At 38.2% G+C, this 27,792-nt stretch overlaps 1 protein-coding gene across 1 annotated transcript; it reads left to right on the top strand.

Annotated features, from left to right (window-relative positions):
* Nucleotides 1-438: 438 nt before the first annotated feature.
* SUGT1 (SGT1 assembly cochaperone of MIS12 kinetochore complex) lies at nucleotides 439-27,792 on the top strand. The gene is made up of 13 exons (XM_075488686.1): nucleotides 439-585; nucleotides 679-724; nucleotides 4,594-4,684; nucleotides 5,390-5,459; nucleotides 5,812-5,882; nucleotides 10,753-10,806; nucleotides 12,536-12,552; nucleotides 13,601-13,635; nucleotides 14,253-14,349; nucleotides 15,417-15,524; nucleotides 25,475-25,565; nucleotides 26,416-26,597; nucleotides 27,244-27,792. Exons 1-13 carry the CDS (start codon nucleotides 554-556, stop codon nucleotides 27,343-27,345), a joined length of 996 nt encoding a protein of 331 aa, XP_075344801.1. The 5' UTR covers nucleotides 439-553; the 3' UTR covers nucleotides 27,346-27,792.

Raw genomic sequence — 27,792 nt, 5'->3', positions numbered from 1 at the left:
CAGCGACAGCGGCGGGCGCTGCTGCCCTTCAGGCTGGGGCGAGAGGAGGCGTCTGAGCTTCAGACAAGCCCGGTGCCTCCCGAGCGGGCCGCCCCTGCGCCACGAACGCCTCAGCCTTCACCCCCGTTCTTCTCCGTGCTCGCACCCCAAATGGTAGCTGCGCGGCTTCGCCGGCCGCCTGCTCTTTCCCGTGTCTGCGTGGACGCCGTTTGGGAAGCTCTGCCCGCGATCCGGGACAAGCTTCGTCCAGGAAGGAGCCACCAACCGCCACAGCGCCGCCATCTCCCTCAGCGCCGCCGGGAGAGGAAGAGGCGGGCGGAAAGGGCTTACGAGCCCCTCTGCCACGGCCGGTCCTCCAGCTCTATGGCAGGGGGCGGGGGCGCGCTTGCCCCGGTAGCCATGGCCGCCCCGCCTCGCCCGGAGAGGCGCGGGAGGAGCTTGCGGGGCCGGTTCGCCCCTCCGCATCCCGTCGAGCCTTGCGCGGCTGCGGCCTTGGGGTTTGTTGCGCGGGTGCCTCAGCAACTCCAGAAGTTTCCTGGGGGCGGCGGGCGGCATGGCGGCGGCGGCGGGAGCGGCTCCTCCGCGGTGAGCACCCCCCGCCCGCCCCTGCCTCCCCGCCCCGCGCCCCTTCCGCCCGCCCCCGCCTCGCCCTCTTACGCCGTTGTGTTTCCTCGGCAGGTTCTCGGACGGGGACGTCGACCGGGACCCGGGGGCAGCGGCGCAGGTGAGGGCCGGGGCGGGTCGGGCCGGCGGGGGCGGCGGCGGGCCTTGCCCCTCGGGTATTTGAAGTTTGGCGGCCTGCCGAGCCGCCGGCGGTGGGGTGCTGGAGGGAGCCGGGGCTGGCAGGGGTGAGGGGAAGCGCTGAAGCGTCGTGCGGTTGCCCTTGCTGCGAGCGGGGGGCTTGCAGGGTTTCCCCTGGACACCTCTCGCATGTGAGGTCTGGCGACAGAGTTCAGCGCAGCCCTGTCAAAATACGTGTGCTGCCTGTGTTGCAAAGAAGGGGAAAAAAAACCCAAGAAACCAAACCAACTCTCTCTTCCATTTAGGTAGACGGTAGCTCAAATAGTTAAATCAGTTGCGATTTGTGGTTAAAAGAGCCACAAGCTTATTGGAGAAATATATTCAACCTTTATTAGTTTTTATTCTGCTCTGATCTGTTTTTCTTCTTTTTGTATTTTGTGGGGACCAGAACTGGTTTTTATTTCATCTCGACATAAGAAATACATTTTTTATAGTGAGAGCAATCAACCACTGGAGCAGCCTCCCCAGGGACGTGGTAGAGTCCTCAGCACTGGAGGTTTTCAAGACAGGACAGGGAGCTAGATAATCTCATCTGGGCTCCCTTTCCCACAAAAGATCATCCAGATGATCATACCAGATGATCTTTTGAGGTCCCTTCCAACCTGACCTGTTCTCTGATTCTATGATTTTACCTGCTAACATGTATTAATGTGCTTTCAAAGGATATTTTTACTTAAAACAGAGGGTTACCGAGAAGACAGAATTAGAAAGTGGATAAGTATTTCTATTTAACATACTTGGAAGTGGAGAGGGTGTAAATGGTTAGTTCTGCTTGAATAGCGTAGGTGGCAGAAGCATAAGATGATGCTGAATTATCTTTCCATAAAGAAAATGGTGAAGCTAAATCTTACAGGTTTTTGGGGTTGAGTCTGTAGCTTGTAAACGTTTTTCAGAAGATAAATGACATTGAAAAAGCAATTTGCAAATATATTTGGCATAGTAGAAGTCATTTAAGATCTTAAACAAAAAAAAAAAAGTAAGTTTCCCGTTGTGGGGAAAAAGAAAACAACCAACGAACAAACCAAAAAAAAAAACCCCAACACCAAAAGGTCTTTGGAAGTATTAAAGAATACTATCAGAATGTGCATTTGGGTTTTTTCTGTATTAGCATAGTTGCTTTGTTTTTCTAGTTTCTATTTCAGTTCTTTGTACATTCAGCACTTCAAAACAATATGTAACACATTCTATAGGCATTATTTAATATCTGATACAGTAATACGCCTGTCACTTTTGTAGCCTTTTTTAAAAGTACTGCATTGAGTAGGCAGATTGCGCTTGATAATCTCTGAACTGCAAAGTCCCATAGTGCAGTGTAGCCTTTTGCTGACTTAGAAGCTTGGATCTACAGGTAGTATACCATGTTTGCACAATATTAGGTGTGGTCTTTTAGTTTATGTACTTACTATTTCTAATCTGGGACATGATACCCTATAAATGGTGCTGTGTAGTGCTTCCACACCTGACTAGACTTGTGTCCAGTTGGCATGGCATTTCTGCACTGTGTCCCCAGGACTTTTGATTCCTTTAACTCCTGGCAAGCATGCTTTGGCTTTCTGCACCTGGATCTGATATAACTGAAAGGTCATCACCCATCTTTAAATACCGTCTGAATTATAAAGCTGTGAACTCTTTAATGACTTTTTATCATTTTAAGTTGAAAAAATAGTTTACTGTGTGGAATAAGGATGTTTTCTATTTGCTTTTATTTATAAAATGCTCTGCAGTGTCAGTCTTGATGATGTAGGAGAGAATCAAACCTGTATGTTAAAACTATAACTGCTGAAACAAACATTCATTGACTTTGTTTGGTGAGGTGTTTTGCCAAATGAGAAACAAGGGTGGTGACCCTCTTAAATTCAGGCAGGAGTGATTCAGCAGACCGAAAGCACCTTTAATTCATACAAAGTCTTACCATTAGCATGGAGGGACTTGAAAGGTCCCAATGTATTTACAAATAGGTTTGCAACTTGGTTGCATGGTAAGGGCCTTTAGAGTAAAAACATGTAGAAAGCGCATACCTGAGTGTTTGTGAGGACAAGGTCTAAGCTTGTTCTAAGTAACTGTTGCTGGTGGCCACAATCTGGACTGCCTGGTGCTAGTTGGGTATTGCCCAGCTGCCACTTGGCTGTCTTCTCAAATAGCTGTGTTATAAGAGTAACTTATTTTTGTGTGTGTGTCTGAATGCGATGTGACAACTTACTGACAAAAAGCCAACGAAGAGATGAGTTTCACGCTGTTCAAGATGCTTGGGTTTGGGTTCTTTTGCTTTCCTGGGATGAGGACTAGTTCTGTAGAAGAATCTGTTCGTATGTTGTGCACTGGTTCTAGTCGGTGCTTCTGTCATCAGCGTAAATCATGAGAAATAATGTTCGGAGTGAGAGGTGATCTGTCACAGAAGTGACTCTGCTTGTGAAGTGCCTGTAATGTTCAGTGTCAAAGTCAGACCCCACTTGGTTTTGAGGATCAAAAGCTGTTCTTCACCTCTCAGCATAATACGCACCTATTTTAATATATGCGTTACCTCATGTCCCTCCCATGTGGAATACCTGTAGCCATGAATATTTCCGTAATATCTGCTTTTGCATGGCTTTACATCTTAAGAGAACATCTGTATAGTTTGATCAAGTGTTGCTTGTTACAACTGTCTACTCCTTGCCACTTTCTTTAGAGACCCCGAAGGTTTTAGAATTGTATGCTATACCTATTTGTATCTTATGCTGATGAGAACTCATGCTACTGCTAAAAGAAGCTCTTGTGGCCACTTAACTCCTAGTTGGTGTAAGCATTTTATGCAGCAGCTGTGAAACAGAGCAAGGTACTGAAATGAATTAAAACTAAGGCAGGTCCCTCTGCTCTTTTTCTCTGGCTTGGTGGGACAGTGTTTTGGCAGCTGTGCTGTACTAATATTCATGCAGGTTTGAAGCCTATATCTTAGCCACCCTCATGCTTGCTAAGTTCTGAGTAGGAGTCCAGTCAACTTAGCAAACAGAGTTACTGTACTTAGCGATGTACTGTAGTGGTTTTGGAAAACCTGCTGTCTTCTGGCAAAGAGGAGAGCTTATCTCACTAATAGGCGAGAATTGGAGATGCTTTTTCCAGATGTGTGCATCGAGTCATTGTGATTTTATTCTGTTGTGCAAGAGTCATAAACTTTTCTCATAGGGAGCATAATATAATTATTTCAATCTGTATACTCAGTGATTCCCCTAACAAGGGGCTACTTTATCCTTATTTCTGTTGTGCAGCAATATTTCCTGTGAGCCCTGTGCTGCTTAAATCTTTTGTTCTCCTGCTTTTTGTTCTCCAGCATAAATCGGAACAATCTCCTGTGCTCAATAATACCATGTGATGTGGTATTTCATCAAGTGTTACAATGCTTTGAGCATGTTGTCCCTGCAGAAGTGTTTTGACATACTGCATGTTGATTCCCAAATTCCTGATACTGCAGTACTTCCTCAAATCCAGCAGACCTGTATACAAATATGCTGAGAATTGTAGGAAGGTCTTTGGAATATAGAGGATCACCTGTGCATTAGACTTCATGTTTAAGGCATTTGAAAGTCCTGTTTCCTTCTCAGTAAGAAACAGGCTCCTTGAATTTGATGTAATTGGCAGGTTCCTTGTACTTCAAGCTCTGATGTTGAAGCTTTGTGAATGAGAACTAACAGCTAAACATTCATGCCAGTTCAGGATACTTTGTTCTGAAACATCTCTTATTTGACAGAGTTTGGTATTGTATTTTTATGGGGGCCTCCGAGGTGCCATTTCATGTTTTTCTATGTGTCTTTACAGGAACTGACAATAGCTTTGGAGAAGAATCCAGATGATGCCGAATATTATTGTCAACGAGCTTATGCTCATATTCTTCTACAGAAATATGCTGGTAACGTCTTCAGACAGCACAGAATCGTCTTACAAGTGTATTTACATGTTCTTTACAGAAGGAGTCTTCAATCTGCAGCCAAATATAGTAATAACAGTGTTATCTGTAATTTAATATGCTGCTTCTACAGTTAGGGTATAACTTTTTAGTTTTCTTTGTTTTGTTTCTGCAAAACTTCCATTAAATTGCATACTCTGCAGTCCCAGTCCCAGTTTTCCATTTGGTTTTAGCCTAGTATTATCTTGGCAGCTGCTTTTTTTAATTTTTTTTTTTTTTTAAGTAGACTTCTTAGGCAGATTTTAAGCTTTGTGTTGTAAGCATCTTCCATCCTTATGTTTTTGGTAGAGACTGAATCCTGTCATGGTAGGAATGTGGTAACTGAGTAATGCCTGGGAAAAAGATTAACTGAATAATTAAAGATTTGGTCTATTTTTTCTTTCCAGTAAAAAACAAACAGATTCACACTTCAGATCTAAGTAGAAGATTTGACTAAATGGAAGTCATGCTTCATCTTACATAGAGCTCCATAGCTGAACAAAGGGTTCATCCATAGCAGTTGTGGCTAGATTTAATTCAGCGTGATTTGTGTGCAAGCTAAGAGAGCTAACATAGTACGCCTTAAAAAATTTTCACTACTAAAAGACTCACAGTTCACTGCTTTTTATAACATATTATGTTCCTCACTTTTAAACTGATTTCCAACAGATGCAGTTGCAGATGCAAAGAAGTCCCTGGAACTCAACCCCAGTAATGCGGTAGCACTCCTTAGGAAAGGGTATGTATCATATATTGTGCTTTGGGAATATTGTGATAATCTGTAGGGTGATACTAGGATTTGGATTATGGCTCTGTACAAACTTTTTGCAACACTATCAATGAATAAATTTAATGCCGTACTGCTTGTAAGCCATCCATAATAAAGCTGTGGTTATAAGAAGCAACTGAGTTTGGGGTGACTATCTTAAAATTTTAGCCATTTGAAAAACACACCTCTTGGGCGATTTAAAGTCTTACATGTGTAATTTTAACCAATATAGTGTGTAAACTAAGGATGTTGTGATCTTCAGAATGTGGATTAGATTGAAAAGTAATTACTGTTTTCTTGTGTTTTTCTTTGTTCGTGTCAGGTTAGGTGAATATCATATTAAAAACTATGCATCTGCTTTAGAGTCTTTCAGAGAGGGACAGAGGTTGGACAGTAAGTATTAAAATTTATTGTGTGCACAGTACTCCTTTGCTAATGAGAAAAAACTTATTTTAATGAGTTAGTTGAAAGTGAAGACCAAGGCTTTTTTTTTTTTTTTTTTAAAAAGGCTAATGAGTTAGGTGCCTGACTTGAGATGTCTGGGTTTTGGGAGGGTTTGTGGAATCACTGTGTGAGTGTGTAAAACTGCTTTAAAATGTGTATCAAAATTCTTAGCAAGTAATACGTGATTTTTTTTTTCTCCCTTTTCTTTATAAAAGGAGAGGGTGTTTTCCTGCTTCCTGGAGGTCTTATGAATAAATGGTCACAATGGTGTGGCATTTAAGTGTCATAGAAATGCTTCTGAACAGAACAGGCTCCTTCTATATAGCTAGAATTTCTTAGTTGTTAAACCATTTCATAGACAGGTTTTGAGAAAGAACATGCAACTTGATGGGTATTCAAACTGAGAAATGTTTTTTTTACCTCACATTAGATATCACTTAATTACAGAAGCTTGTTTATTATTTATCTTTTTTCTTAAAGTATTGGCTTCCTGGCTGGATTTGCGCACGTTTTCGTTTGGGGAGAATTAGAGCTTTTTTAAAAATCTGAATTTCTTCTAGAAGCAGGAAAGGAGTAGTTCAATAGAGAAAGCTTTGGTAGAAGACATTGGGGAGCATACAACAAAGCAATTGCAAGGTGGTCGTAACTTCTTTCTCTCCCATGTAAAACAAAACCCTCTCCTCATTCCATTCCCTCCTTCCCAACAGCAGAAGAAGATGGTAAGAAAAGCACCTTGGAAGGTTACACAGAGCAAAATATACTAATCTGATAAGCGTTGTCATGGTCTCAGATCTTTCTAGTATGTTGTCTTATCTGTAACAGTGGCTGGGACCTGAAGGTTTAGCAAAAATGTAATTACTTTGCCTCCCCCAAATAAGCAATCTGCTCCTTTGATCTAAACCTGGAGTTTCATGGGAGTGTGCTTGCTGCCAAGTGATTGTACTCCTTCCCACTGTTGTGCTTGTTTAGCCTCTTCTTTCAATGCGTTAAGTCTGCAGAAAACTATTACTTTTAAAGTATTTTCCCCCTGGATTAATGTGTTGAAATGGAGCAATGAATGGTCTGAGTGCTAAAGCCAACAGAAGTGAAGCAGCAGAGCAGTGTTGGGACAGTGGTAATGGTGGTGGAAGGGGGATGTGGTGGAATTACAGCAACTGTTAGTTGTCGGCTTAGGCTGCTCTGGAATAGGAGTTAAAATATAAGAAATTTCCTAAAGTTCTTTCAGTTTTGGTAGTTTGGATAACTAGGTAGTCTCCACTGGTTTGTACACTAGAAAGACAAGTGTGTCTTTGCAGTCCAGCCAAGTTCTCTATTTAGTATCTTCCCATGAAAGGAAGTGATTCCTTCCAGTGACTTCTGTAGCTTTCCTTACTTGATAGGTAACTTTTCATACATCTCCAAACTCATCACTCCTGAATTTAATTGAATGATTAATCTAATTTTTTCATATTATTGCCCCACCCCAAGCAACCACTATCAGTTTGAGGCTTTTCATGTGCATGGCTTTTGTCACCTTTCTAGCTTGTCAGTTGGAGTTGTTCAAAATAGAGATTATACACAAAATCTCCTCAGGCCAAAGCATCACTTTTGTTTTAATTCTGTTTAACGTCACATCCTACTTAGGGTGCAACAACACACAGAGCTGCAGATATCTTTTTAGATAAGTCAGTGAATACCAGGACCCTCTTAGCTAATTCAGAATACCTGAAATACAGCACAGCCTTTTCCTGTGTTGAATTGCTTGGCTTCTACCTGTTTGAATTTAATTTGCCATTGTTTTGCTGTTTACCCAGTTGAAGTGTTTCTGAAGCTTCCCAGTCCTTCCTGATTACTCTCTCATCTGAAGATTGCTTCCTCTGTGCTTCCCGTATCTTGTTACAAAATTCTGTGACCTGCTGTGAGATGAGGAATCTCCTGAAGACCTTTTTAAAAATACAGATTTTTAGTTGATTCTCTTCCATATATTACCTAATTTGCTGGCAAGTCTATGTCAGTAACAGAATTTGCCTTTGCAGTTCTGTGGACTGTTTGATGGATCCCAGGTGAAAACAGTTGAGAGCATACGCATTTTGGCAAAACAATTAACTCCCAGTTAAATGCAGCTAGTGCAAAATGAACGAATTGCAGAGGGAGAATTTGCTACGTATTGCTAAGCAGGTGATAAAGAGAGAAGACTTCAACTCTTCCTGCCTCAGAGAGGATTGCTGTGGTGGGGAATACTTGGCTGGCAAGACTGGTTTCTTTGCCACACAAGGGGGCAGAAGCACACTGGTACATGTTTCTGTTCCTTGCTGATGTAAGGGCTGTTTTAAATCTTAATCTGGAATTCTAACAACGAAGAGCTCATTACTGGTAGGACTGACAGGCCCAGGGTACTACAGCAGGCTTCCCATTACCCACCTGCAGTGATATTTAAATAGGGCTTGATGTGATGAATTGTTGAATGTGCAATGTTTCTTTATTTTATAAAATAACATTGGGCAGCAAGATTTCTTTCACTCAACCATGAGACTAGACACATGTGGATTTTTGGAGTTCATTAATTTGCCTTAGATTGAAAAAGCAGCGTGATCTTCTTCAGTATGGTACTCTTCTTCACTGATCTTCTTCAGCGATACTCTTCAGTATGTTACGTGGATTTAGAACAATTATACTCAAATTTTCTTGGCTTTTTTCTGTGACTACCTAATGAATTTAGTAAAGGTGGAATGTGTCAACTTTTTAAAGAAACATCTTAATAGGTACTTTTCTTGTATACTAAGAGTTAGTAGATTTTCAGCGAGTGAATACCCAGTTAGCTTTCCTGAACTAGAAAGTTGTTAATAGAAGTTGCTGGTAAGTTCTTTGGAAGATTAATGCAATTATAGAGTACAAAAAAAAAAATTCTTCTGCCTCAAATTATAAAATGTGCTGGGATGCAGGGAAAGAGGTAGTGGTTGGCAAGGGGGATCTTCTAGGAAAATAGGGCAGATAACACTGGACCTCTATTTTAAAGTTTGTGTTGCACAGCAGTCTTGTCATAGGCCATAGTTAAAAAGAAAATTCCTCACCTGCTGCTGAAACTCAGAGGCTGGATCAGTGGAGACTTGACTCAGTTTCTGTTTGCTTAGACTCCTGAACCTACTTCATTTAATTTCTCTTATGATTAATAAACTTTGTTCCCGACTGCAGAACTTGGAAGTCTTTTTAGGGTATGGGTGCTAAGTTTTAAAATTACAGATTAATGTAGGTTGCAGGGAAGCTCTGGAGCTCATCTAATTCCCTGCCCTGGCCAAAAGCAGTATTAACTTTGAACTTGCATATGTTTGCTCAGGTCCTTCTACTGTTGATTTCCAAGTATCTCCAAGGCTGAAGATTCCACAGCCTCTTTGGGCAACCTGCTCCAGTGTTTAACCACTCTTTTAGTAAAGAATTTTACTTATCTAATCAGAACTTACTTTGCTGCATGTTGGGTCCTTTGCCTCGCTTCCTTTTCCCATGTACTTCTGAGGACAGTCGGCAGTCAGTCATCTGAATACCTTAAGTGTACATTAGGTAATTGAAGACAGCCCTTGGATCCCCCAACATAACGCTCTTGACAGTTAATTTTGGAGAATGCTATCTGAAAGTAGGTATCCTCTTTTCAGGATTTGCTAGGACTATAGAAGGCTGCAGTCAGTGACTGATTGTATTGTAATGTCAAGACAGCCATATTATTACTGGGATTTTTATCTTTTCCTAACAGCAATTGAGAGGTTACATAAATGTCATGTAGCTTAAAATTTGGATACCTTTTAAGATGACTAGTGGGGATGGCAGAAGAAAGGGAAGAGGAAATGGTTTGAAGTGGGGTAGCAATTTTAAGACTTAAGGCACACCTTAAACTTTATGTACATTTTATATTTGAAGGGGTTGGAGTGAATACTTTGCATACCTGCAGTGGAGTCACACTTGGTGTTACATGCATGTCTGCTGGGAACACTTTTGTCGAGCCTCTTCAAGCCCTCTGCTGGATAGCTGGCTGTGTGAATTCCCTCAGTGTGAATTCTCTATTGTAAAAATATAAAAAGTTTAGCTATTCCTAGCAGTTGATCAGTAACGTTGCCACTTTTACTTTCCTGACTGTGAAAGATTTTTCTGGGAATTTTGTTGAAATAAGATGATTACTCTGTCATTACACTACTACCTTTTGAGCTAATTTCCAGTTAATTCCTTTCTATCTGGGGAGCTTGCTTCCTAGAATATCAAGGTCTTACTAAACTTTTCTGTGATTTTGATTCATAGAGTGGAATTGGCACCTATGTATTTCTAACATCCCTGAAACTTCAGATGTGTTTGTAAACTTTGTGTGAAACCACCAGGAGAAAATATTTGGTGTTTGTGAAAAGTTGTGCAACTTTGGGTTGTTCTCAGAACAGACTGTCTCTTCTGATACTTCTCTAGAGGGGAAGAATGTGACTGTTTGGAAAAAAAAAATTAAGAATAATGGAAAAGTATGTAAAACCGTACTTCTTGCTTTCCAAACAGTTACATAGAGGTTGAGCAGACTGGAAAGCAATAGTGTATTTGGGTCAGTTCAGAGAAAATCTAGTGTCCTACAAATTAATTTGAAGTTAATTAAATATAACAGAGTTAAATAGTAGAGTTGTATAAAAATACTTAAATCTTAACTGGAATGACAGAGGTTACAAGAAGATACTAGGAAATAATACCATTTTTTAGTAAATTGATGTGTGTTTGGGATGAATTTGTTCCAATTGGCAGTTGTGAGGAATTGTTCTTTATGTAATACATGTAGTGCTTGAAGAGTTTTAATGTTACTGTGTTTGATCTCTTCTAGACGTAGATGATACTTTTACTATTTGGATTAAAAGATGTGAGGAAACACTAAACGGTAAGAAAAACCACATTTACTTGATAAGGGATTTGATATGCCCTGTGCTTTGAAGCTGTGTCATGTTTTTCAAAGCTTATCTCTCACTTAGAACAAAAGAAATTTTTGTTTAAAAAAAGTCACTTTTTCCTGTCTCTTGTTTCTCTCGGAGTATACATCCTGAACACTTCCATACTTCAGATTTAGAGGAGCATTAATATTGTGTTTTTAATGTAATAATTAGCTGTGACAGAGGAGTATCTATTTAAAGTTCAGACAATCATAATTAATTTTAACTCACTTTCATATACAGCTGCTAGCTAATTTTAACTGGGGAAGCGTGTGTCAACTTGCTTTGTAAAAACAGCATCAAAATCAGTTTTCAAGTCTTGCAGAATATAAAATTGGGAAGAGAGGTGGAAATTCGGGGGATTTACTCTGATTCCGTGTGGAGAGTGCCTTAGTCAGGTGCTAATTGCTACTCTGGTGTTTTATGTGTGGTAGTTAGTGAGTGCGAGTATAGTTTCCTTTCATAGCTTTCTACAGACTGGCACCCCTGGCAATGAACTCATCCACCGTGCTTAAACTGCCTGTGGATTTTAATGAGATATAACACAATAACTGATGTAGTTTCCTTCACTTGTTGTGACTTCTTCCCTCTCTGTGGTGCACACTGGAAAATGGGGCGGTAGAAATAATACAAGTTTATGTCAACCTGTTGACTAAAAACCAAATAGAGGAGAACCTTTTTGTGTTGCATAGGAATGAACAACTTTCTGCTTCGTGATACATTTTTGCCAGGTTTATTTTTATTTGGAGAAATTAGAGAAGTAACTGGCATGCATGGTCTTATTTGCAAAGATTTATCTTGGGTGACAACTCTTTCTGCCACCTCAAGGAAAGAGGTTATAATACATATTTTTCTCTAATGTCATAGTTACTTTTTGCAGTGTTTTGTCTGGTTCAACTCAGTTGTCCTGTTTTATCTTGAATATTCATCTCTGTCTTTTCTTTTTTGAGCCATGATCTTAATTCTCTGATACCCCAGGAAAAAAAAAAAGGGGGGGGGAACCCCAACCCCTCTGATTTCTTAATTACAACTTAATATTTTTTTTCTATTAATCCTTATCTCTTTTTAGCAGTATGCATTATAAAGAAGCAAAGGGAAAGTCGTTTTGAACATATTTAATCTGAAATGTTTTAGGAAAAAATATTTAGAAGAGGAAATACTGAGCTATAGTTCAGATCCAAGTATTACAGTATATTTAAGGTCATAAAGTGAATTTCTCTGCCAGATTTCCATCTCATTCCCCAACTGTGTTTGCCTAGCATGAGATACAGATGTGATGAGAACTTTGTGCTATTCCTATGGATAGATGATAAACCTGGTACAGACTCGTAGGAAGTGATTTTTTTAAAAACTTTTGTTTGCCATGATGTTGCTTTCATTGCTTTCTGTATAGGTTTCTCATAAGCAAAGCAAGTAATGGAAAGTTTGTTCCTTCTGTAAATCAGAACATGATTTATATTACAGTTGTTCCTTTGCACGAGTTGCTGATTGAATTCTGATTAAAAAGTAGTATCATAAAAGCAAAATACTAGAGGTAGAACTGGCATGTTTTTAACTCTTTACTGTTGAGACTGGAATAAATGCAGAATGTCTGGAGTAACTGAAGAAAGCTAGAGTAAGTGTATGCCTTGTAAGTTCAATATGTCTTTTTCTGAAAGTGCAACTTTTTTCTTTCTGCAGCATCACAGACAGAAGTGGTAAGATGTTTTCCTTAATGTTTACTGTTTCAATTTCTTTGTTAAGCTAGAGCGTACTTTTAGGCTTCACTGGCTTCTTACAACTTTTCAGGCTTTGAAGATTATCTTTTCTATTGCATGCAATTCTGAAGGATTTAACTTTTCTTCTAAACAAGTGTTCTTTTATTTGAGACCAAGGTTGCAAAAATTGAACCCTGAAAACTCTTAGGAGTGGCATACAAATCTTGGCAATTACTGTGCACTCATTACAGTAAATTTTAACTTTGTTGCTTGCAGTCTGTGGCCTAATTGTACAAATTAACCAGCTCATCTTGTCAATACTAACTTGCTTGTGACTGCTAGGAAGTAACTTTTATGTTTCCAGTAGCTTGTGAGTGGTTTGTGTGGACTCTTTTCTGCTGTAACTTGTTCAGCTTTCAGTTTCCTTTTTTTTTTTTTTTTTGAAATTGGAAATCTTCAGAAGAAATTTTGAAATTGACACCCCCCCCTTCTTTTTTTGAGACAAAAATTGGAATTTGCATTGGATGTTCTGCTCCCTCTTTCATAGTTACTTCCATTTTTTACATTTTAAGAATAGGGTAGAGGAGGAAAGTGTACAGAAAACATGGTGGGTGTATGTAAAGACAAATCTTACAGTTAAAAGATTTTTATGTTTAACAGTTATACCCTAAGTTCTCAGACCTGTTTCAGGTTTCCTTCATGACTTTTTAGCTTAGCAACATAGCCACTGTGTGTCTTTCAGGTATACTTCTTATCCAGGAAGAAAATGAGTTAAAGCTGAACTTACTGCTATTTATAAAATGTCTGACCAATATATTCTAAGTTAGACTGACATGCTTAATGTAAATTGAAACTTTTAAATTCTTAATCTGGCATAAATGGCTAGGAGAACAGTGAAGGGCTTCACCCGTAAGTTAATGCACATACATAAATCAAGAAAAGGGGAGCAATCAGTATGAAAATGATTTGTGTCTTTGAAAAGTACTTCACAGTATATTTTCACTTACACTGATGTAATTTTCTTTCCAATGGAATATGCTTCAACTAGAATACACAGCAGCAGCCTCTGCCACCAAAGATCAAGTAAGTTGACTTTAGCTTTACTGTGAGAATTAAAATAATTGACATATAACTCTGACTTGGGGTTTGGAGAAGCAAGGTAATGACTGTAGAAATTCTTTCTCGGTAACTTTAGAACATGGCAGCCTAAGTGAAATGTTTCTCAAATAGTGTCCTTGCTTTTGTTCAGACTGAATTGTACTTTCAGGAGATTATGCCTTACTGGGAGAGTGGGGAATGGAGCAAGCATTCTGGCTTCTGTTTCTAGTTGTCGGGCTGAGCTTAATTCAGAGACTGCCCCATTGTGCCTAGTATGGGTAATGTTTTTGAGAGGCTTTTAAGACACTGAACTAAAAAGTGTCATTTAATTTATAGAAGGCAAATGATGTTATGAATTGGTTAAGAAAGTCACCTAATTTTGATATGCTTCTTGATTAAAAATGATTCTTTGTTCTTTAACTACTTACCTTATCAGTTCTGCAGCTTCTCTGTTAGAGGAAGGACAAGAAATCTGATTTTCTATGTCTTCTCTCCCCTGTTGAACTACACAATGTACTGTTCCAGCTTTTGGTATTGTTCTGTACATCTCTTTGCAGTCAGTTTTTTCTTCTCTCTCTCTCTTTTTTTTTTTTTTTTTAAAGATATGACTGGTACCAAACAGAATCTCAAGTAATTGTGACTATAATGATCAAGAACGTGCAGAAGGATGATGTCAGTGTGCAGTTCTCGGAGAAAGAGGTGATTTGTATTGGTTATTGATACACATCCCTAGATTCCCTAAGATGTAGTAATTAAACCAGTGAACATTATGTGCTGCAATAGCATGAAAAAAATGGTCTTCTGTCTGAGGTTTGTTTTGGTTTTGTTTTTTTTTTTTTTAATGTACAGCTATGCTGTAGATGTGTGCATGCTCAATCATGTGAACTGGGATCTATTGCCACAGCAGTGTCCATAGGATTTATACACAAGCAATAGTGTGGTGTGCATGCTGCAAAGGGAACATCTGTTTTTCAGCTGCCTGTGTATTTGGACGGGTGGGGGAGGAAGTGATCTGGACTTAAAATGTTTGAGTATGCATGCATCTGGAGCAGGAATGGACAGAGGCACGGTATTCTAAAAATAGGTATGAATGGGTAATATCTTGCTTTAGGACAATTATAGAAAAAGAATGAATATTGGTGAGTGGGTTTATCTTGGTTTTGGCATTACTTAAATCGTTAATGGCAGCAAAATATGTATTTCAAGGAAGTGCAGTAATATCTTTATTGTAGTACCATATGCGGTACTGATGATGTTCATGTTTAATTTAGTGGAGAATATTGAAGAGTTATGGTCTTAATCTCAACTAAGTTGCTACTTCACAAGCTACCAGAAGTACTTGGTGGTTACTATCTGCATTAGATTATTAAAATTGTGTGTGCGCTTGCCATGTAGTTTGCATGTATTAGAAGGGAAGTTGCAAATTGTTTTCATGTTCCATTATTAATGTGTTGATACTTCGTTTGCCATATAATTCTTTCCCCAAAGAATGTAGATCAAGCTGACAAGATAATAGGCTTTTTGGGTACTTGCTGGCTAAGAATTGAAATCTCCTGTTCATTTTCTAGTGTACTTTAGAAACACCTTGTTCAATAATGCAGTAATGTAATGGCGTTGTCTGAAATTCTGACGGCTGATGCTTTAAGTGCCCTAGTTAAGGGTCATTAATTTAATCACTTAATCTTGGTGCCAAATGACAATCCTTTACTTGGAAATGGAAAACTGCTCTCAAAGATGACCAGAGACGTGTTTTCAACTGTTAACAGATGAATGCATCAGTGAGACTTCCATCGGGTGAAGACTACAACTTAAAGCTTGTTCTTCTTCATTCTATAGTGCCAGAGCAAAGTACATTTAAAGTGCTTTCAACAAAGGTAAGCTTCTTAAAAGTATAAATTATTTCCTTGACTGTTCCTGATGTTGAAAACGTTTCTGCTCTTGTCTTGTCGCTCTGCAACAGTCATAATATCTTGCTTTTCATATAGAATTGCTTTTTCTTTCTTCTTTTTCTTTCTTTCAGCCAGTGGGAGGCTTTCTAAACTTGCGCCAATATCAGAAATAGTAATATGATGGTGCTTACTGAAGTGCAAATGACAGTTATGTTGAGGATGCTTTTACTTGTTGCTGTAGAAAGAAGACTGTGGTCTTCACTCTTACAATTCAGGTATTAGGAAAGTATGAACACCTTTCTACTAAACTTTTAGGAGCCAGTATTGCCTTATGAAGCACTGTTACCTTTGTGTGCCCAAGAAATAAAAGTCAGACTTTGGGAATTTCAGTGTTGAAATAATTCTTTACCTTTTCATGACCTTTTCTTGCTGGTAAAGGTTAGCCATATGGTTAGCTGTTCTTGGCTTTTCAAGAGGGTGTATTCCATGCTGTTCCTGGAAATAGTACTTGCTTGGAGACACTTGAAAATCACACGGCATGAGAGAGAATGCTTTCGCCCAGCATTTTTTCTTCTATGTTACAGGTATAGAAAAATAAGAAACCAGCTGTGGTCTGGCATAGTGTGTGCTGTTGGTATAACGCATAGACAGATGTAGGCTTTGTCTATAGAGCCAAGCTTGAATGTTTTGAAGCAGGAATGTATTGTTGATTCTTTCCTTGTATTTCAGCAGTGGTTCTGCAGAGCTTTTGGAAATTCCTTTGTGTTCTCGTGTTCCGTTTTACCTGTTGCCTTCTCTCAAAGGTACTTATAATAGTTCTTGCATCATTTCAGAGAAGAGGGACTTCAAGATGACATGAGAGGATTGCCATAGAAAGTTGGTCTTGTTTTTTCCACTCCTCGCACTAAAGAAGCTGGGCAGGTTATGTGATTGAGTCACGTGAGCTCTTACGCTGTGGGAGATAAGCAGAGTGCTCGAAGTATGTAGAAAATCTGCTAGTCCATTAGTATTTATATAAATTTGAGTGGAATGGGCATGGACCTTGTCAAGAGGCGTAACTGTGAGGTCCTGTTTGCTTTATGTTCCTATGTAGCTCATGTTATGCTTTTAATTTGTCTTGAAGTTCACTATTACTTTCATGAAGTATCTGCATGCTACTGAGCACTGTTGAAATGAACTTGACTTTGTCTTTCTACACTACTATCTCTAGCCTGGGTTAGTCTCTGGAATAATCTCTAGTAGTCTAGAGCCTGGTTTAGACTGAGGTTCCTAAAGTGGCGTGAAAACTTTAGTTATGTTCAGGCAGTGTCTGATTTGTAAATATTTCGCATTTGTTTCCAAATGTTACTGTTCCTATATAATTATGAGAGAATATTTTTGAGACAAAATGGGGTCAGAGAGAACACAGAAGGTGTTCTAACAGCAGAAGTCAGTGCTTCAACATGTTCTTCCTCTTGCAGAAAATAATAGTATAAGGACATCTGTGTAGGCATAGTGGAGGAATACAGTTTAAATGATGCCCCAGCTAATTCCGGTTCTGACCAGCAGATGGAGTCTGGCTGACGAAAAGAATTTAAAAGCAGGTCTGCGTTATGCATGTAAAGACTTCTTTAAAGGCTTAGAATATTTTGCTTTGAAAAACATTAAGTGCTTTAACAGAATGGTGCGGCCTTAGTGTTTGAATACTAGAAATTCAGATTTCATAAGTTTCGTGTATGTACTTTGTTCTTATGAGCGGTGTGGAAAATATGCAGTTGTTACTTTGAATAAACTATTTCATTACTTAGAACGTCTCAAACCCTTTACAAATTATTTTGTACCATTTACATGAAGTCCCTTTTTAAGGACTTGGAAAGAAAGACATAATCTCATTATCTTCCCAATTATATGAACTTTTTACTACACACTCCTGAAGAAATTGTGTTCTCATGGCATAGGAACAGATCTGTTCCTGTCGATTAATAATTTCAGATAAGAATAACTGCATGTGTTCACACTGCTTTATTTTGTATTGCTGCTTTGAATGTGTGAGCCATGTTGCTGTTAGCATCGTGTAGTCTTCACTGGGCAACGAAGAGTCTGGCCTTTCTTTTCCAGTTATACGAGGAAATATATGAGGAAACAAAGTGGAACATATGGGCAGGTTATGTGGTTTGGGTTTCCCATGAACCTCATGAAACTAATAAATGTAGTGGATAGAGGATGAAACAACAGAACTGGCAGACAGTAGAAGAATCCTGTGTGTTTTGGTAACTGAGAAGCTGGAGAGGGATTTCTCAATACCGCTTGAAATTCAGCATCACTTGGTAAATACAAAGGAATAAAGGTAAAGGTGCAAGTAGAGGAGGAGAAAATAGCCTTAATTGTAGTTGCAGGATTACAGATTCTAAAAAAACTGCAAAGAGGGGACAGAACTTACAGACTCTGGGATTGGTTCTTTCAGGGAATGTTAACAGTGGTGAAAAATGCAATTGATACCTTAAGAACTGTTTCTTTCCTAGCAATGAAATAGAAATTATACCTTTCAATAAATCCATGCTGTGTCTAGCTCTAAGATACAAAGTCTCTGTTTGGAAAAGAACGGAAGTAGCAAATGGTACAGAGGTAGCATAGATAGATGTTTGGAGGTGTTTGAATGGTTTCTGTATGCGCAGAAATAAATTAGTGTTCGTAATCTGCAGACTTTTGACTCCAAGCTGTGAGCTACAAGAGGTAAACCACTTGACGCCGACTCAAGAACAGCATAATGTGTGGGTGAAGTCCAGTTTTGAGATAAATCTTCATCTCTTTCTTTATGCATCCTAGTGTTGTATATTCTCTAATAGTCAACAGTTTTACAGGTGATACCAACTGCCTTTAATAGCGGCTGTATGTATTACTGCCATGCTTGGAGCCTTTTTTTTACCTAATTCAGAAGTATATTTGCTATTTAATAGCTATTGCTACTTGCAAATTCAGCTTTGAGTTGATTATGGTTCCTGTTCACATTTAGTCGCGAGTTACTTAGAATTACCCGGTGTTGTTTAGCATATAACTCTGATGATCTAAGGCCTCAACCTAATGTTCATGTGCGAAAATGCTGAACACAACTGTATTGAGCCCTTCTCTTGAGCGAATTGCTATATATGCATAGCATTTTTTTCTTGTACATGAACAGCATAGTTGATAGATCATAACTAGATCAGTTGATGTTACTGGTTATACTCCTCATCTGTCAAAGGTGTCTGACTGTAGTAATTTGATCAAGCAAAAAGTAACAGCAGCTCCAAAAAGCACCATATAAATTTGAGATGTGTGTCTTACAAATGGAAGCTGATCTGGTCTTTCTATGTAGCATGACTTTGTGCATAGTAGGTGGGATTTTGTGTATTTTGGTGGTCACCCTCAATTGTGTTCAGGTGTCAGGTGAAGGGGGGGAGAACTGTGCCACACTGAAAACTGCACGTTGCATTCAGCATTTAACAGGAGGAAGGTACCATTTAGTGGTGCTACTTGGTTTTTTACTTCTTTCCAGAAGAGGGAGCCAAAATGTAAAGGCTGGACCAAGTTTGTTCTTTGGAAGTTGCCTGTGTGCAGTTATCCTGTAGCTCAGCGTGCATAATGTCATCGTGCTCCCTTCATAAAAGGAAAAAGGCATAAAAACTTAAATGAATTACTAAATATGTTTAAGGCAAAACTAGCTGATCTGTCTCTGTCCAGAAAATATGGCAGGAAAGTAGAAATGCACAAATAGTATAAGGATTTCTAACGTTCTGAAACAGTTCTTTGTGCACAATCAGCCTCGCTTTCTTTTCCCTCTTCTGTTCAGTCTATCAGTCAGCGTATTTGGGATTCCAGGGTAATATTCTGCCACATTCCATTGGAAACTTGTGTAACATGAGCAGTTTATCTAGGTCTTCTGTTGTGTTCTAGGTGATGCTCAAGGTTTTCTTCTCCTTAGACCTAGAAGAGGAGAGTGAGGATGAGTACGTGCTTTTTAGCACGTGTGCTTATGAACTTGAAGGAAACTTGAGCTAGTGCTTTGTCTCTTTCTTCTCCTCTGCTCTTGCATCTACAAATAGACTGGGAACAATTACTATGAGTTTTCAGTTTTTAGTGGTTTGGGCTTTTTGTAAGCAATGACTTGCAGCAATTTAGAGCCATTTGAAAAAGTGGTAAAAAGTGGTTTCTTTACCCCAGAACTGTCCTTTAATTAGAGATCAAAGTTATGCTGCCAACGGGGGAGGTGTTAGAAATCCTCAGCCTCTTTTACAGTTGACATTTGTTACTTAATAGAGAAGTCTGAGGTAGAAGCACACTCTCAGCAGCTTCATGCCAAGAATATGGTAGTGTGCATCAGTGGAATGTTTCTTTTCCTCAAACCAACATTTTGCCTTGCAAACTCTGAAATACTCTGTGTAGCTTACTGGAAAAGCACACTGATGCCTGTTGCTAAATGTAAAGGAAAAGGCAGAGAGTGAAACAGATTCACACACTCTTGGACTGTCGTCAGAGTCTCTATTCAGAGGCAAATGTACACAAATAGATAAACAGAGAAACAGATTTATTTTAACTGAAGTTGGTTCTTACCATTGCAGTCCAATCCTTAAAATATACTTTCTCGTTTTGGATATTTTCATGAAATTGCTTGCAGACACTTGAATGCAGGCTTCCCTGCTCTCATGTACTTGTTTTCTCTGTGAGGCTTTCATGCAGATTCATATCTCCCATGTATATTCTTGATCATTTTCTGTAAATTATAAACTGATATTTAAGATACGAGTGGGATACTTTTCTGAAATTTCTTGCATCTCTTAAGCAGGGCTAGTTGCAGCAATTTCCTGGCTAGACCATGAAAAGCCTTCCCAATGGTTGGCATGATATTTACTTGGCTCAAAATAAGTTTGATTTCTTTTTTTTTCTTCTTTATGAATGCAGATCAGTGTGGGGCAGATTTAAACTTGTTAATACTGAGAACTATATTTTAAACAAGCATATAAGTTAGTGCCCATACTTTATATAAATACATAAAGGAAAACTATGCATATGGGTTCTTCTGTCTTGAGAGAAGATGGATTTAAGAACTATTGGAATAGCCATGGTTTACACAGAGGATGCAGGGACAAAGAGCTTTAGGATACCTAAATGATCTGTATTCCTAGCTCCTTCTCTAAAATTCAAAATTTTAACAAGTGGTTACTATGTAATATTAGTGAGGTGGAAACTTTGACCTTTTTGCACTCAGTTCTCTGTAGTACAGAGCTGGCAAAGAAACTGAAAGGTGCACGCTAAATTTTTTCTGTTGCAATATATTCTCTACAGAATAAATTTCTTAATTATCATTTATTCGTGATAACGCTGTAGAGTTATTTTCATCTCCATATTTTGTTTAAAGTTCTGGACCAAAGATCTTGGAATTCGGAATATAAGCAGTGTATAAAAGGTCTTTGAATAACTAGGATACTAAAACTGTATGTACATATGATCTTAGAGATAAGTTTGAATAGGTCATACATTTTTAGAAGATAGTGGTATTTTGTCCTACCCTTAAATTTAGGTAACAAAATACATGAGATGATTGCAAAATGACAACTCTAAACACTTAAAATTTACAACTCAGACAAAGCAGGTATTTATTGAACTACTGACTAAGTAGTTGATTGGAAACTCTGAATTCTCATTTTTGTGTGTTTAATATAGCAAAACCAGAATTTAAAAGGGCATGTTTTGATGCATCTTAAAATTAATGGCTGAACTACTGCTTAAGCTTTGCCAGTTCTGATTTCCTTCATCCATCTGATCAGAGCTTGATACAAATTTGCCAGTGGTAAGTGAACTTTTCCTTAGCATGGACTGTAAAATACAAAACACAGTAGAAATTAGAATAAAACTCTTGTAATCTGTCAGTGTACACCAGCATCTTCTTTTAGGGAGGAAGATAAAAATTCTTTCCCTTTTAATGTTTCTCAGTTAAACTGGCAATGACTGTCCCTGAACCTAACTTCAAGTGAAGTCTAGTTCATCAAAGGTTTAGGCCTTGGAAAAGTAAGCTTCTACCTAGAAAATCAATGTTCACTAACTAGAGTTGTGTTTATCTGTAGCTAAGGGGAGAAATTCTTAAAACTAGATTAAATGCTCTTTTATGTCAGTCATCTTAAAGTAAGGGGGTTTTGTGTTCTTGTATTACTGATGAAATAGTTCAGAATAGCTTCTGAGAGTAACTCGGTGGCATCTTTTCTGATGGCTAGTGCTTGGATTAAGCTGCAAACAAACTTGTCTAAATCTCTGATAGGTTTTAAAAAATCAATTACTTTTATGACTAGAAAGTTCTGTGAGTAGAAACTTCTCTGTATCCTTTCACTGCAGATGGGATTTCTTCTAGATGATGAATCCCCCATTCGACCCTCTTCTCAGAGGGGTTGGTTTCTCTCAAGACAGTATTTCAAACAAGTAGTGCATGAATTACTCTGTCAAAATTCCTTTTTTTTTTCCTTTTTGCTTTACTCATGTTGAGGCCAAAATACCAGGACCTTAAAAATTACAACAGAAAGTGGATTATTTCTGCATTGGAACTTTTCATACATCTAGAGTACTGTGTCCAGTTTTGGGCTTCCCAATGCAAGAAAGGCACTAACAGTGGAGCAAGTCCTAGTGGAGGGCTACCGAGATGGTCAGGTGGCTGCATGGCATGAGGTACAAGGAGAGGCTGAGGGAATTAGGCTTGTCCTTTCATGGCATGCAAAGCACTTAATTTGCAATGAAATTTTCCTGTCTTTTATTCTAAAGTTGGAACGAGGCACACAGGCATACATTCTATGAAATATAAATGTTAAATCAAAGTAGTTGGCGAAGTGTTGCTGTATTTCTCTTGCCCAAGTACTGGGGTTTTTTTCTGAAGGAGAGGAAAAAGCTAACAGTACTTATGTGTTAGATACGACACAAATGTCCATACTGATATGTTACTTGTCTGTGTGATAGCTGTCAGTATCTGCTTTAAAATGTTCATTAAAATGCATTTATTGCCACTTGTGCACATAATTGGGGCTCGCAAAGTTGTTTCTCCTTAGATCAAATAAAGCTCTCAAGTTGAAGAAATATGCGCCTTCACAAGCAGAATTTTATAGCTTTATATTTTTGGAAAATGCGGTTGTATAATGGTGTACAGCTAATGATTTCCCTAGTTTTGCTCCTGCCTGCCGCTTTGCCTAATGAGTAACTTCAATTGAATTGGATGGAGGAGATGGGGTAGAGGTTTAATCATGTCATAAATACATTCTGTCTCAGTTCTTCAGCTGTCTATACTTCTAGCTTGGCAGGGTTGAAATGGTTTAGATTTAAGAAATCTGCATCTTACACTGGGAATTAATTTGTAGCATTTCCTTTTCCTTAGGGATGTTTGTCATGTAGTACCAGTTTAGGGACAGTTTCAGAGAGCAAAATGTAAGAACTAGCAGATTAAAAAAGGAGAGGGGGATTAGTGGAGCAGCGAAAGTAAAGATCTTCCTTTTTTTTTTTTTCCTTTTTATGTATGGGTAGAGTATTCTGATGAATAGCCAAAGGTCTTTATAAGGGTTATTTGAGGAGGGTTGTATTCCAAGAAGAAAAAAAGTCCATGTTTAGTAGCTCACATCAAGCATTATACTGCATTAGAGGTCGTTCTTGGTGTGGATGAAATAATCTGTATTTGAGATACTGAAAGATATTGGTGGAAAGCCTGAAGTGTAAGGGTAAGAGGAGATAGTGGAAGAAGAAACAAACAGAAGAGAAATTGAAGAGATACAGGGTTGAGCAGTCTCCTTATCAAGCATTTACTCTCTCTTTTTTTTTTTTTTAAATACATTGTATGGGGGGATGCACTAATAAGCGAGTATAAAATCTTAAAATTAAGGCCTCCTCAAGTTAAATGTGCAACTGAATTGATAATACAGTTTCAGGTTGAGAAGAGTCATATAGGAAGCAGAGGAGAGGCAAGTCGTTTTAAATTAATACTTGTGTTTCATTTTTAACTAATTAGTGCCTTTGTAAGTGGGTAATTAACTTAAATGTTTGACTCATGAGATCTAAATCCATTGGGGGGGGAGGGAACCACCCTACTAGTTGTGGCACTCATGGAACTACTTGTTTGTCTATATGTAGATATACAAATATCTTAGCTTCCTTAAGCTAATCGCAGAGCACTAGATTTATGAGCGTAAGTGTTCAAAAATGAACTTTAAGGTTGTAATTTCCAAAGTGTTTTTAGAAGAGTCCAGTGAAGGAACCTTTGCTCACTTCTTTAGTTCTACTGAAGACTAATAATTGGCACGGTTTGAATGCTTCTGCTGCATAGTTTCAACAGAAATCTCTGTGTCCTTACAGATTGCAATATTAAACTCTGGAATACAGGCCTTCTTTAGGGACAGGTAGAGCAACTGGAGTAACACAGTATTTTTATTTGATTATTTTTGGTTCTGTGACTTCCACTGTTTTAAAAACTGATACCCTGATACTTAATTTGTGACTTGTAAAGCTGCTAAAAACATTGGAAACCCAAGAGACATGAGGAGTGGGAAGTCAAATACATGTGGGTGTTGGACTTACAAACTTACTGAAACTCTCCCCTCCCTTGAAGGGCATTCCATGCCTTGTGTCTTAAACTTTTTGTTGTTCTCAGTACAAGTTAGTGGTGGAAAAGAAGTATTTAAATTTGTCTAGGGAAATGGTAGCTTCCCCAGGGGAAAAAAAAAAGTAAAAAGAAGCAATCATAATTGAATATTCTGATTCTTAAAATGAAGCATGATTGCAAACATGGAAACTTTGAAACTTAAATGAGCTTATTTCTTTATTTTTATATGGTATCTCAGTCTGTTGCTTACCAGTTACTGATTTGAAGAATGGATTAAATAAAGTTCAAATTTCAGATCAACATGATGCTGTGCAAGGAGCTTGCTGTTAGGATCTCTAGGGTTAGCTTTTACAGTGGTGCCTTTGTTCTTGGGTCTGCAGGGATCCCCAGGTTATAGTGGCTTTAGGTAGAACTAAGAACTCGCTTCAGCTGAGCTGTTCACAAATAAGGAACTGCTGAAGTTTTAGCAAGCACTGATTTCAGTTAATTAATAGCATCATATGAACTTTGTGACATTTTCTTACGTGAATTTGTCGTCTGGAGTGACAGTAGACAGTCCTTGTTTTGCAGACATTGTTTTGCAACTTTGTAACTCTGTAACCAAAGGATAAGGTTAATTACGAAAAAAACATTTCAATATGGTTGTCTAAGGGGATTATGTGTAGTTGTGAATAGGGCATGACATACTTCACTTAATTTTGTTTCTCCCATGATAATTGCAACCATATAAATTTTTAATGCCAGTTTTGTCAATGAGTACTAGACAGTTTTATCCATAGCAGTGTGTGTTCATTGAACCGAATAAATACAGCTTTTGAATTTCTCCAGTGGGAAGATCTGCATGGTCCCAGGGTGTTTCTCTTGTTTGTGTCACACCAAATACAAAATTTTCTGGTGGATGAAATATAAACCTAGATAAAGTTGGATTTTGCAGCCCTTCAAAAGTACTATTTAATTATTAGAGCTGACTGGCAAGAAAGGGATGCTTGAAGGATAATACCTTGGTGCCTGGTAGTTTAGAGACGTTGGGACTGATCGTTACTTTTGGGATACCATAATTTACAAAAAGAATCAAATGAATAGTAAGCAAAAGAAAGTAAGTGGTACTAAACAAAAGTCTGATATGAGAGCTATGCAGCCACATAAGAGCTTAGTTGACACATGACTTGAAGTCACGTAACTTCATCTTGTAAGGTAGGTAAATTCTGTTAAAATACAGGCTTCATATTAGAGACTGTGTTTCTAAAAACAAATTTATTTTCTTACTGCTACAGGATCCAATTAATTCAAGCCTATTTGGCAGAACTGTTTGCCATCTGGATTAATTTGTTCTTTGTCTTGTGTTTTGTAGGTTGAGATAAAAATGAAGAAACCAGAGGCTGTAAGATGGGAGAAGCTGGAGGGGCAGGGAGATTCTCCTAAGTTAAAGCAATTTACACCAGGTTTGTTCTCTGAACTTAAATATTAAATGGTTTATTTGTATTAGGTTACTTGCAGTTATTAATAATATTTTTGTGTTAAATATTGTTAATAATATCACAGCTTTATGTTTACAATGAAAAGCCTAGTAGTCTTGTTTTTACTGCCAAGAGTTGACAGAAAAAGTCTGCAGGGCATTACTAAAACTTAGTTATTAAATTTAGTCATAACTTCCATTAATCTGATGGATTGTTAAACATACATGCTTGTCATTAATTCCTTTGGGCTTATCTGTTTGGCTATCTGTTTTGGTCACTGTTTTGCAGTTCTATGCATTGTTATGCCTCTATTGTTGCTTAAATAATTAAGTATTATTTACTTAAGTATTCCATCCCTCTTGGAAAGTAATACTTTTGCAGTTTTTCAAGACAGATTAACAGTCTATCTTTGAGAGAATTGGAATCTCCTGATTTATTGATTTCAGATATTTTTTGAAATTTAGCTCAAATTTAGCAGGCTCTAGGCTGCTGGCTTTTTTCTTTTTTCTTACTGTCAGCCAATATCTTCTGCCTCGTTTTGACTTTAATTATTTGTGTTGCTGTTATCCAACATTTTGTTGTTGGATAACTAAATTATGTAACTGTGTTTACTTAAAAGTAAACTTTTGCAGCTGCTGACTGTAGTCTCTAGGATTTCTTAGTTTCCTTTATTTTTGTTACTGCAATGCTTGTATCAGTAAGGAAAAATCCATTTGCATTTTCAGATTCATGTTCCATTATCATCTCTGATTCATCGGATACATATATGTCTGTGTTCTCTGCTGCTCTAAAAGTCGTGAGAAAATGTTTAGTGAACTAACACTTCTGTTTTCAGATACCCAGCACTTGTATCCATCATCCTCTCACTATACAAGGAACTGGGACAAACTGGTAGTTGAAATCAAAGAAGAGGAGAAGAATGAGAAGTTAGAAGGAGATGCTGCTTTAAATAAACTCTTCCAGCAAATTTATTCAGATGGTACAGATGAAGTGAAACGTGCCATGAACAAATCGTTTGTAAGTCTTCACTCTTTTTCTCTGAAGAAATGTGTAACTCCTGCACATTGATAAGCTTTGCATGAACCAGGAAACGTCTAGCTGCCAAAACCTTGGGCCTATAATGAATGGCAGTGGTTCTGTTGGGGATACTGGTATAACAAGTCTCACTGAAAGCTATGATGTTATGCACAAATGAATGTGACTCTTTAAATCCAAGTTTGTGCCTCAGTGAAGCTTGTGCTTTGTCACCGGTCTCTTTGTTTCAATCAGTATTATTAAAAGTAATACAGTTTTTGGCTCATCTAGAGCTTGAAGAGTTGCCATGAGTGAGAGGATCAAATTCCTTTTAATTGTTTATACCTGGTTCCTTTTATTTGTAGCCCTTATATGCAAGAACCTGACTGGCCTTTTAAAAGCTTCTTGTTAATGAAGTAACATCTCATTGGGTCCAGTACTGATAAAAGTATTGTTGGGCTGAAGATTATGGAATGATGGCTTTGTCAAATTTTATTCTATATATACACAGAATTCCTGCATATTGCTTCTACATGAAGCTAAATTCTTCACTTTTCTTCAGAATTTGTTAATCTGCTGTAAGAAATGTGGCTTTTGTATTACTAGAATTCCTCTAGCAAACTAAACAAGCTTTCTCTCATAATTGCAGATGGAGTCTGGAGGCACAGTTCTGAGTACCAACTGGTCTGATGTTGGTAAAAGGAAGGTAGAAGTAAATCCTCCTGATGACATGGAATGGAAAAAATTCTAATCCTGTTTTTAATCTTTTACCATCTATGTGTTGCCATAGTCATGTACTGACCACTGTGTATGGACATAGCATCCTTGAATTCAAAGCACTGAATGTTCCATTGGAAACAGGAATTGTCTTTGCATTTTGCGTGCTTTAGAAATTCCTTCATCTGCAGATGTTAAAGATATACTCAAGAGTGGAACCCTATTTTCACCATCTTTGTCTAATTTTTGGAAATTCAGTCAATCACAGTCTAAATTTTCTACCGCCTTTATCAGCTCTGCTCTTTGGGGATGGGGTGATCTCTAATGGGCTGGTCAGGATTATTGCCTTATGCCCGACATTTCTGTTCAGTAAGTTATTAGATCTTGGCAACTTTGGGTAAAAACACTTTTCAACAACAGTGTTAAACTTGTTTGCTCTTTAACTCTGCTAAATAAAACTGTAAATATAACTTTTTCTATA

This window comes from Mycteria americana, chromosome 1 (genome assembly GCF_035582795.1).
Source record: "Mycteria americana isolate JAX WOST 10 ecotype Jacksonville Zoo and Gardens chromosome 1, USCA_MyAme_1.0, whole genome shotgun sequence".
NCBI lineage: Eukaryota > Metazoa > Chordata > Aves > Ciconiiformes > Ciconiidae > Mycteria > Mycteria americana.
This window is presented reverse-complemented; position numbering and strand designations above follow the sequence as displayed.